The following is an 11,507-nucleotide window of genomic DNA, read 5'->3' as shown; positions in this document are numbered from 1 at the left end:
CCCTCCTCTGCCATCTGACCCCGTCCCATGGTGTCCTCCCCAGTCCTTCCACGTCCCCCACTTGTCTCCTCGTGGCCTGACAGCCGTTTGGGGTGGGAGCTGTGCTGCAGGTTTTACGGAGCGAGAGGCAGCAGCGGTCCCAAACCGCACCCTGGGCTCTGAGGCACTTTGGTAACACTAAAAATAAACTGCACAACCAGCTCCAGCAAAAGGTACTGCTGCTCCCCGCCGCTCCTCCGCGGTCTTGGGGTGGAAATTGAAAGAGCCCTGAATACATAGCAGGTGGCTCCAGGCGAGCACAATATGGTGGTTTCTGAGGAAGGACCTGCTCCAGGACAGCTGGGGAAACCGCAAGTGGTGTTTTGGTGTTCAAGCCTGCGGCCCATCATGTGTCTCACAAGTGGGCACGTGTTGTTCCATCGCAGCTGAGCAGGCACCTCGCTCCCACTGCCCCCGACCTGCCTCCTCCTCCAGCACCTCGCCCGTGGAGAGGAGGCTCCCTCATGCACCAGGGGGAAATTTTCCCTGGGGAAGGGATGAGCAATTTGGGGTGGACTGGTTGCTCCAAAGAGCTTGCCAGAAAAGGGGAAAGGCTGCCCCTTTTTCTCGTGTTTTTGCTAGCTTGATGTGGGTGGCAGCAAAACCATGTTATGTGCCAACATGCTGATCCCTGGGCTGGCGAGCTCTGAGGACTGAAATGGGATTAAACCTCGAGGGAGACACCACAATGGCCCCAAGGAGCAGAGAAAGACTTGGGGTGTGCATGCTGGTGGTGCTGCGCCCCACACACACAATGGTGCTGTCCCCCACCACCCACCTCCGTGACCAAGCATCCCATAAGCCAGAGCCGTACCAGTACTAGGAGCTGGAGACTTTCTTGCACTGGGGATACTGGTTCATCCTCAGAAATCTTGGTCTGCAGCCCTCTCCTCACACACACCAAAGCTACAGGCTGTAATGCCTGCAAGGGTTGTGCACAAGGGCACAGAGAGTACCGTGAGCATCCCACCAACACAGGGGCCCAATGCACAATTTAGCCAACGTGTAGTGTAAATACCCACCTCACATGGCCTGGCAGGACAGACTGCCAAAGGGGTCTCACACCCCAGGACACCATGCCCAGGACAGCTATCCCTTAACCCTAACTCATAACCACATTTCAGCTGGGTCTGTCATCTCAGAGCACTTTCGGGTGCTGCAAGGTAAGCTGCGTGTGAGATAAGCTGCTCTTTGGGACAGGGGAACTGAGACAGGCTGTAGGTGCTCAGTTGGGAAGGATGCAACAGGGTCAGCTTCAAGTCCCATGACAGCTGAACAATTAATTATTTCAAGGAAGGCCGAGCTATTTACCCCAAAAAAAGATAGAAACCCTGCAGCCAGAACAACCTGGCATAGAGGCGAGCCTTGGTCAACACACCCCATGCAGAACAGGGACCTCACCATACCTGTGCCATGACCACACATTTATGCTCGTGAATCTCTATCATGAATAAAAAAATAAAAAATAAAATAAAAATTCAAATCTGAATGAATAGGGGCTGATCTGCTTTAATACCCAAGCAGAGGGGACAGCTTTGCAAGTCTCCTCTGCCCTTTCCAAGGGGACTCGGTCTCCAGCTGCCTGGATCTGAGCATCCCCCTTCACAAGTGCCCATGAACCCCAGTATCCTGGGGTCAGACCTGAAGGCTGCTGCCCCCATGATCACCCCAAAAAGCCCTTGGCAGGGCTAACCCTGAGCACACGGCAGTGCGTTGATGTTTGTCCTTCCCTGGGGCATAGGATACAAACCAAATAAGGTCCAGGGCTTCTTGTGTTGTTGCCCAAAAAGCAGGCTTGTAAGAAAGGCAGGTGATGGTGCATACTCAGGCACCCTTCCTACAACATTGACTGACCCTTTCTGCCCTTGGCTCTCCCCAGACAGCCACAACCACCCTCAGATAGACCCGTCCCCATGAGAAAGGTGGATTGAGGTACACTGGGGAAGGGCCCCCACAGACAATGAGGAGCAGGACCACAACTGACCACCCCTTCCCATTGCCTCAGAGCATCAAGGGCCAGGTCTGAAAGCTGTGGGTACCCAGGTCAGTGCTGTGGAAGATGGGCAGGGACATATCTTCATGTTCCCTTAAACAATCAAGTGGTGCCCTTTCTTCCTTCCATTGCAATACCATGGTTTGGCTCATTCCTCTCCTGCCCCACAGCTGAAGCTTGGCAGTTACAGAGCAGGGAGGTGACAGAAGAACTTCACACCCCACACCACAAGGAAGATTTGTGCATGAACAAATAGGAGATATAAGGCTCTTCCCCTGCAAGATTTGCTTTTGCGATGAGTGGGGTGGCAAAAACATCACAAGAGAAATACAAAATATAGCACTTTAATCGCAGGCAGATAAAAAATTACAAAAACATTTAACAAAAAGTTTAGGCATAAAATAAATATGCAGCCTTATAGCACATGCATGGTCCTGGTTTGCAGCAGCTGCAAGGCACAAGCCCCACGCCCAAGCAGCTCCCCTGCGCTGGGCACACAAAGTGTGTTAATGAGGATTTACACATGGATGCTGCTGCCTGGTCACGCTTGGGAGAGACCAACACGTGCATTCAGGAGGGTGAAGCCAACCTATGAACACTATGCTGCAATCTTTAAAATAAAAGACATACTCCATGTTTGGTTATGAAAATTAAGGATTTCTACATTCTTATATTCAACATTTACATATATAATCTCTGCATTGCTTTCCAAATTTCAAAATACTTCAATATTACAGATAAAAATATAAACCATATGACAAAAATAAACAAGAATTTGAGGAGGTTCACCTCAGAAGGCATACCATATCCTTCAGCAGGACTGCAAACACTTTGGGAGGGGTGGGGGGGGGGTGGGGAGTTTATTTCTGGGAAGAACTTACTACATTTGAGAATTTTAAGGCTTTTCCAAGAGTTACCTCCTTCCAAAACACTATACTGAGCAAGGTCCAGGTGGCAGATGGCTGGGGCAGGTTGTTACAGCTGTGAGCTCCAGTTCTGCTGTACTGCTCACAGACAGGCAACACAAAGCATGGCGAGCTCTGACCTCCCCTGCTGTTAACTACAGTGACACAGGGATTGTCATGTTTGGTACAAGAGCCTTTGTGATCAGTGAAGAGTCCCCAGCACTGCTGCTGGGCATCCAGCTTACTTTCTCATGGCAATTTTTACTGCTGTGTTTATACAGACTCCGGACTGAGAACAGCAAAGAACAAGAACCAACTTGCCAAAAGGGGAATTGGGGCAGTAATGGGACCAAACCAGCCTGGAGTAACCTAGACCACTGACACCAGCACAGGAGGCAGCTCACACAGCAATCTGCTGGTTTTCTCTGAAGAGGGGCCGCTGGTGGGGGCCGCAGATGTCCTGGAAGATCCTGTACACCTGCTCGTGCTGCGTCTCGTCAGCCACAGGGACCAGGGGGCTGCTGCTGCTGTAGGCCTTCCCCGCCTCCTCCACCATCTGCCTGAGGCACAGCTGCTCCACCTAGGCCAAACAGAGCTGTGAGGACACTGAAGGAAGAGGAACATCCCCGGACATCTCCTGCTGCCTTCCCACCACAGGAACAGCACAGGGGGCAGAGCAGAGGAGCTGTGGCCACGTCCAGCCAGGCCAGTAGGCCCAAATTCCACAAGCCACCTTGTCCCAAGTGCCCCTAGCATGTGTCACAGGAGGTCCTCTATAATGGGGGAGGAGAAAATGGGCTGGGTGACATCCCCACACATGCAGATTGCCTCAGGTGTGTGCGCTAGACAAGAGGTGGCCCAGTCAGAAAGTTGGGCAGGGAAGAGCAGGACTGAGCTCTGAGCTTATAAATCCCCTCCAGGTCCTCACAGAGGCTCAGTGGGGTCTCTGCTTGCTCGGAGGGGCCTGCAGTGCCCACCCCACACCCTCCATGCCCTGGTCTCGTGTCCTTGCTATGAGCACCTTGAAGGCCCGAGGGGTGTGGATGCCAGAAATGCCCCAGGCATTGCCTCTGGGCTCCCACCCCTGCTTCAACTTCTCCAGGGAAAGGCCTGCAGCCAGGCCATCACTTAAATACAGCCATTCCAGGGATTTATTTCCTCACAGAAGAGGGCAGAGGTCCCAGCGCCACGAGGCAGGGGCAGGAGGAAGCAGCAGAGCAAAGCAGAGGCACAGAAAGGTGGCAGAAAACAGCTTTTCTAAGCCACTAGGAGATCTATGAGTTGCACGCTATGCGGAGGCTTCACTTGCAAATGGGATCTAACCAGATCAAGGGGTCTGACAAGCCCGTTGGATCAGCCAATGTTCAGGCCACCCAGGGAATGAAACTAGAGTCTTATAGGAGAAAGCAATGTGGTTCAGCAAGGAGGAGAAATTCAGTGCCAGGAGCTCTGAAGGGCAGCCACCGTACCTGGACAAGGATGAGCTTACACCTCAGCGTGGCGTCTGGGAACTCCTCTCCGAAGCACAGCATGACCTTGCTGTCCGGGAAGCGGCCCTGGTTGTTGTAGTACTGCTGCAGGTCTGCCAGGAGAGGAGCATGGTCAGACACTGCGAGCCTGGGGACCTAGCACCCTGCCCCTGCCCCAGCACAAAGCTGGGTGCTTGCTCAAGAGAATTTACTACACAACACCACACATTCCTTCCCAGATCCTCTATGATCAGTTATTAATTCAGACCACTCGGTGATGGCCAATCATAACCCCAAAGTGCTCCAAAGGTAAAGACTACCTGGGGCAGAACTGAAAAAAAACCCTAGAGAGGATGAAAAGGGAAGGGAATGCTCCTACAAACCTCTGAAGAACAAGCTGGTGTCAAATATCTTCACCACCTCGTCCCGGTCCAGTTTGTTGGGCCTGTCCTTGTACACCATGGTGTTCCCGCTCCAGAAGACCCTGCCCTGGCACAGCCTCTTGATGAAGATGCCCTGCTTGTTGCTGTGCAGCAGGACCCCCCGCTCCAGGTGCCCGAAGAGCTTCTTGGTGATCTGCTTCTGGCGGTCATTCTGGATGGCCTCGGCCGAGGGGAACCTCACGTGCTCCAGGGCATCGGGGGCGTAGAGCTTCTCGCTGGGGCCCGAGGGCTGGCTGAGCGAGATCCTGCAGCCCTCAGGGTACGAGGTGGTGATGTGGCCCACCAGCTTCCCTCCGTAGAAGAAGGTGATCACCATCTGGGAGTAGCCTGGAAGGGAAGGACAGGCACGCAGCCCGTCAGGAGGAGCAGCCAAACTCTCCCTGCTCCAGCACCCAAATCCCTGGGGAGCTGCAGAATTCCCTGGGAGAGTCTGGAGGAGACCTCTTACTTGCTGGAGGACACCTCCAGCACTCAGCCTGGAAGCACATGAAAGCTCCAGTTCCCAAACCCCTTTATCCCACTGCAGGGGAACCTCTCCACGCCAAAGGGCACCTGGTCCCAGCACCTTGGGACAGCCCCATGCTGTGGCTGCAGGCAGGATACAGTCACACTCAGCGTGCTGACCCTGCAGGACACCCCAGCAAAGCCTCCTGCAAGGCAGGGAATATCACCAGAACAGCTTTCTACCACGGCACATATGCACATGAGCAAGGCTGAGCTCCAGAGAGGACTGTGATGGCCAGAGCCCAGAAGCACGCAGGGGAATGGGAGCTGCCTCACCTGAATGATGCTGCTCATAGCCAGTGTACCCGTTCATCAGGGGCAGAGCTGTGGGCAGAGAGAGCAGAGATGTCAGAGATGCGCTCAGCTCCAGCCACGAGCACACCTCCCTTTCCCAAACCCCAGTCCCCAGCTGCCACCCCCAAGCTTTCCCCTCCCAACAAGCCAGAAAAGACTCTGAAAACACTGAACTTAAAATTGTGCAGGGAATGCTGCACTGTTGAGTGCCACGGCAGTGCTCCCAGTTAGCACTTCCAGCATTTTTAAGGAACAAATTTATGAAGTAAGTGCTGCCCAGAGGGAGCCTGCACCACCCCTTGCTGCAGTCACTGCCCTGGACAAAAAGCTGGCTCCCATTAAACACCCCCCGTGCCACCAGCTACTTACTGGGGTTGGGCTGCTGCACCCACCAGTCTGGGATCGGCGGGTTTCTGCAGGTCTCCTGGGGGGGCGAGGGGCTTCTCTTGATGATGCCCAGGTACTCGTCCACACAGTGGGGCTGCCAGAGGACAGGAAGCCCGGTCAGATCAGCCAGGGCAGGACCACAGCAGGTCTGCCCCCACACACCCAATGCGGCAAAGCAAGAAGGACTCAGAGACACTCGTGAATGCTTTTTGTTTAGGAATAGAGTGGGATTCCCCAGGCTGTACACCCAAATAACGCCCTGAGAGCCTCCGAGAAGGGGAACAGAGGCACGAGAAGCCTGCAGCCCCCAGCAAACGTCTGCACAACCCAAATGCAAGCAGAAAGCACGCGCCATTCACAAGCAACCGCAGCGAGACCTCGGACAGACGAGCACAGCCGCAAGAACACCCGCGAGGCCGGTTCCCAAGATCTTTGGATGTTTAACCTCAGACCAGTCCTTGTGCTCAGGGCTCACCTCCTTCATGAGGTCGTCGATGGCAGAGGGGCTGCAGTCCATGTCGGCGACATCGGTCAGACCGCTCCCGCTCCCGACGCCGCTTTTGCCTGCGGAGAAGGGCAGGGATGCAGGCAGGGCACCCACGGCTCGCCTCACCGCCAGCTTTTGGAAACCCTTCACCACGCGAAAGTTACCAAACCGAGAACCGCAGCAACCTGGCGCATCCCCAGCAGCTGCGTTTTGGGGCCAAAAACCAGCTCATGACGAATGGCACCAGCACACGGTGACTACAAACAAGGCTAACCAAATTCGGTTGGGAGCTCGAGCACAGGAGAGGGTTTTTTCAGAGCACCCCAGAGACCGGGGCTGCTGCTGCTTCTCCTTTTTCCCCCCCCAAGCCCTGCTGCCGGTGGGAACCTGCAGCGCCATTTGCATACGGGCCCCGTGTGAACACAAAGGAGAGGAGATGCTAAAGGCAGGCTTCCTGCAAGATTTTTTTGTTCTTAAGTCAAAACTTGCAAGAAAAAAGGAAAAGCACACACATGCCTGACCACAAGTAGAGATATACTTAGCGCGACCTGCGCCGCACCAGACATCACAGCAACAACTGCTCTGCTGAGCTGCTGTTAATCTCATCAGTGCCAAGAAAAGGGATTTATTGCAGCTCCCTGCCAGGGTGTGTGGCAGGAGGACAAAGGATTTGGGGGCTCAACCAGCCCCAAAAGCAGGAGGAGGATTCAGGTTTGTCCCTAGTGCGTCACAGCCTAGCAGCTCACGCGATGCTCCAGTTATTCCCCGTTTCCTAAGCAAGGGGAAAACCCACCCGTGCTCCTTGCCAGCCCAGCAGCTCCTTCCCCACCTCCCGGCCCCAAAAAGGGGCACAGGGCACGTCCCCGAGCTGTGGGGCCAGCCCCACGCCACCAACCCAGGAAGCACCGTTCAAATTTAGGTCAGCACCAGCCAGGGCTGCGCCTGGCCCTGTGCCCTCATCAGGGCACTCACATTTCTGCTCCTCCTCCGGGACGATCCTATAGACCTTGTAGGGCTCGGAGATGTCCAGCTGGGACCTGTCCGTCACCTCCTCGAAGTCGGGGCTCTTGTTCAAGGCGCAGCGCAGCCGCGTCTTCCAGGTGGCCGGCTCCGCTTTGTCGCCTTCTTTGAACTTTCCTTTGAAAACAGCCCAAGCCTAAAAAAACAGCAAAAATAGAAAATAATCCTCCGTGCAAGCTCTGCAAACCCCCTTGGTCCTAGAGATGAATGCGCTGGGACCGCAGAGAGCATTTTTGAGCTGCAGCCTGCTCAGGCACATCTGCTGGTGGGAAGTGGACCACCTCACACTCTGATGTAAAAAAATCCTAAAAACTTAAATATTATCACACACTCCCAGTCTGTGCCAGCCACCGACCAAGCTCCAGGACCCAGATTCGGCCCCCTGCCCTTTACAGCCCAGCTTCAGAGCCAAGACTGAAACATGCAACTTCACCTCTGTGCTGACCGACGTGAGGATTCGCATCCGAACCAGCGATATTCTTAATAATACCCAAACTCACAGCAAAATAACCCTTGTCTTCCAGCTTCTGGCTAATACCTGACAGCTGGTTTCTTTTTAAGATCAGAACACCAGTTGTGCTTTCATGAGAGGTGGGAGAGTACTTTTTACTACTGGAGATTATAAAATACTACATATAAAAACATACAAATATATACAAAGCTACCCATATTGATGTGTTCTCAGGTGGCTGAATTCAGCACAGCCCTGCCAGCCTCATATCCCACTGCTCCTGAGCTAGGCGCTGAGGGCGCTGCCCCGAAAGACCTCGTCAGGACGGATACAGCAACAGACGGAAATGGGGGCAGAAGGATGGGAATTCCCGGGGAAGACCCTGACCTTTTTGGTTCATTCTAGTTCAAGACTGAATTTTCCAGTTTTCTCAGAGAGGAGGGACTTCACATTTTGGGGAAAAAGCTGGGATTTCCTTCCTTCCCTCAGCATTTTTTTTTTTTTTTTAATTAATCCAGTCTTTTCAGAAGGAACCTGATGGGAAGCTTAGGGCAGGTCACAGAGCACTTTGGGCTCTCACATCGGATGGGAACATGCAGGAAACAAATCTAAACCCAGCGTTAACATTTGACAAAAAGCAATGACCTCCCTCAAACGATCCCTGTGGGGATCCTACACAGATCAAAGGTGCTGAGGCACCTCCTGCAAGGAGCAGAGCAGTGAAATACCCAGTCACCAAGGCCATTTCCCTCCTGCAGGTGGGTCAGCAACAAAAACCAGCAGCCCGGAGCCACGGAGAAGAGGGGGACCCGCCTGACCCTACCTTGAAGATGGAGGCATCCACCTCCTGGTTGTAGTCCTGCTTCCCGGCGTGCTTCCAGGGGATGCGGAACATGCTCTTCTCCTCGTTCTCCCAGATGAGCCCCGGGTAGAGCTCGCTGTCGATCTGCTCGATCAGCCACTGCCGCAGCCGCCGGCCACCGTTGCGGTCGCACATCCTGGGCAAGAGGGAGCCCCGTCAGAGGGGCGGGGGGGGGGGGGGTCTGTCCGTCCCACGGGGACATCTGTCTGTCCGCACCGCAAGCGCAGCCTCCCCGCACCCCCTGCCTGCTCTAACAGCAGCTGGGCTATCAGACAGGTCTTAATTGCTGCATCTAATTAGGACAAGCAGTCCCGCACCTGAGCGGTGATTACCCTGGAGAGCCAGGGGACTGCAATATTTCCAAGCAGGAAAATAAAAAGGAAGACAGCAATTTGGTAACAGCAGCCCCGCTGTGCTCCAGTGTATCACACACAGCTGGAACAGCACTGCCTGAGGGGGGACAGCTTCCAGCAGCTCCCCCGTGCCCGTCTGTACCTAAAATCTCTCTTTTCGTGATAGAAAAGAGGCGATTTTAGAGGAATTCTCCTTGATTTGCTACAAACCCTTCCTCCAGCTTCCAAGCAAAGCCCCGAGCACAGCAGCAGGCTGGCTTGGCACCATTACTCCTCTCTTTGGCTGCAGATGGGTCACATCCAAACCCCGCAGCTGGAAATTAAAGCCCTGGGCTGTGCCACCACCTAACCAAGGGACGCCGCATGTGCAGGCAGCCCCCTCCACTACAGCTAGGGACAAAAGAATTAAAATAAAAAAGGAGGATGAAGGCATCAGCCAGCGTGAGAACAGCGAGCCCAGAGCTCTGCTGGCTGGGGACCGGCCACGGGTGCAGGTAGCAGCCGGGGTCACCACAGGGAGCGGGGCCGCGCGACCACATCCTCTCGAAGCCAGGACCAGCGGCCGCGCTGACGGACCCGGGGGGGTGAAGTGGCCTCGCTTCAGGCCACCCTTGCTGCTCTCAGCTCGTTTTTAGCAGAAAAACCTGGCCGAGCACCCGTGAGAAAGCTCTGGCAGCCCAGCACCGGACCCATCCTGTCCGGGAGGGTTCGGGGGAGAAGACCTGGATGTTCCCAGCACAGGGACTTGGTCCCTGCTTCCCCAGGGGCTCGCACCAGCCAAATGCCACCACCTCCTGTCCCCTCTCCATGACAGCCACCCCACAAGGCACAGACATGCACCGCAGGCCCTGCTTTTAGGGGGGGCACAGCAGAGCCACACACCCCAAAGCACCCTCAGGAGCTCATCCCCGGGGACACGAGGGGCACACACAGCCCCCCCTCAGAGATGCTCGGTAACACAGGGCTCTAACTCAGCCCGTTTTCTAAAAACCCCGCTCCCAGCACCAGCAGAGGCCGGGCCCTGCCTCTCCTCCGCATGAGGCTGCCTCAGCCCCTCGCCCCAAGCCGCCACCACCACCTCGCTGCCCCCACCCGAACCCCACCTGCTCCAGCCAGCCCAGAGGGTTCTGCCATGGAGCAACAGGGGCAGCAGCACCCAGGAGCCCAGAACTGTTCAGCATCAGGCCTGGTGTCCAGCACCCCAAAACCTTCCATTGCAGCACCCCATAGCCCTATTTCCTGCACCCCCAGCACCCTAAAACCCCCACAACCCCATTTCCTGCACCCCTTGTAGCCCTAAAACTCCCATCCCCACGCAGCCCCGTGACCCTAAAGGTCTCTTCCCTGTGCACCCCCGTGGCACTGAAACTCCCACCCCCCTGCACTCCACAACTCTAAAAGCCCCATCCCCTGCACTCCCCACAACCCTAAAGCTCCCATCCCCGAACACCCCCTTGACCCTAAAACTCCCTTCCCCATGCACCTCCATGACCCTAAACCCTAAAACTTCCTTCCCCGTGCACCCCCACGATTCTAAAACTCCCATCCCCATGCAACCCTAAAACCCCCATCCCCGCGGACCCCCACAACCCTAAAACTCCAATCCCTTGCACCCCACGACCCTAAAACCCCCATCCCCGTACGACCCTAAAACCCCCACCCCCTTACATCCCCGTAACCCTAAAACCCCCACCCTTGTGCAACCCTAAGACCCCCGCCCTCCCCTCGCACCCCCACGCCCCTAAAGCCCCCCAACACGCCCGTTAAAGCCCCCATACGGTCCCATAAACGCCCCCACCCCGTACCTGCCGCCACCCTGCTCCGCGATACCCGCTCCGCGGCGCGCCGGCGCGCCCTTATAGCGCCCCGCACGGCGCGCCCGCCGCCCGCCCCGCCCCCGCGCCTCGCAGCCAATGGGCGGCCGCGTTGCCTCGCCTCTCGCCCAATGGGAAGCCGCCGTCCCCCCCCGCCGCCCAATGAGGGGCCGCCCAGTGGGGGCGCGCGCGGGGCTCGCGCCGCTTTCTCTGAAGCGCGCGCCTTTCCGGGAAATCAGGGCCGCGGAGCGGGGCGGCGCCGGGAGAGAGAGCGGGGCTGTCGCGATCAGTGTCGCGATAGCGGGCGAGGTCACGATATCGGTCAAGGTCGCGGTTGCGGTCACGATCCCGGTTACGATCGCGGCCGCGATCGCGGTCCCGGTCACGATCCCGCTCACTATCGCGATCCCGGTCGCTGTCACGATCGCCGTCGCGATCGCGATCCCGGTCCCGGCGGGCCTCGCACCCGGCCGCCAGGCCCCGGCG

At 56.3% G+C, this 11,507-nt stretch overlaps 1 protein-coding gene across 1 annotated transcript; it reads right to left on the bottom strand.

Moving 5' to 3' along the window:
* Nucleotides 1–2,360: 2,360 nt before the first annotated feature.
* Nucleotides 2,361–11,091, bottom strand: IRF8 (interferon regulatory factor 8). Its single transcript, XM_035543399.2, has 9 exons — nucleotides 11,013–11,091; nucleotides 8,816–8,990; nucleotides 7,494–7,677; nucleotides 6,510–6,598; nucleotides 6,017–6,128; nucleotides 5,630–5,677; nucleotides 4,790–5,176; nucleotides 4,407–4,519; nucleotides 2,361–3,517 (listed from the first exon to the last, which is right to left on the bottom strand). The coding sequence occupies exons 2-9, from the start codon at nucleotides 8,987–8,989 to the stop codon at nucleotides 3,338–3,340; spliced, it is 1,287 nt and encodes a 428-aa protein (XP_035399292.1). The 5' UTR covers nucleotide 8,990; nucleotides 11,013–11,091; the 3' UTR covers nucleotides 2,361–3,337.
* Between the last annotated feature and the right edge of the window lie 416 nt (nucleotides 11,092–11,507).

Source organism: Cygnus atratus, chromosome 12, assembly GCF_013377495.2.
Source record: "Cygnus atratus isolate AKBS03 ecotype Queensland, Australia chromosome 12, CAtr_DNAZoo_HiC_assembly, whole genome shotgun sequence".
In the NCBI taxonomy this organism is placed as follows: Eukaryota; Metazoa; Chordata; class Aves; order Anseriformes; family Anatidae; genus Cygnus; species Cygnus atratus.
This window is presented reverse-complemented; position numbering and strand designations above follow the sequence as displayed.

Bases quoted from the DNA above. Each gene is read 5' to 3' on its own strand.
- IRF8 (XM_035543399.2), bottom strand. From the start codon at position 8,989: ATGTGCGACCGCAACGGTGGCCGGCGGCTGCGGCAGTGGCTGATCGAG. The intron at 6,599-7,493 runs GTGAGTGCCCTG...CCTTCTCCGCAG, and splicing joins CCCGGAGGAGGAGCAGAAAT to GCAAAAGCGGCGTCGGGAGC. The intron at 5,177-5,629 runs GTGAGGCAGCTC...CTTCCCTTCCAG, and splicing joins CTATGAGCAGCATCATTCAG to GCTACTCCCAGATGGTGATC.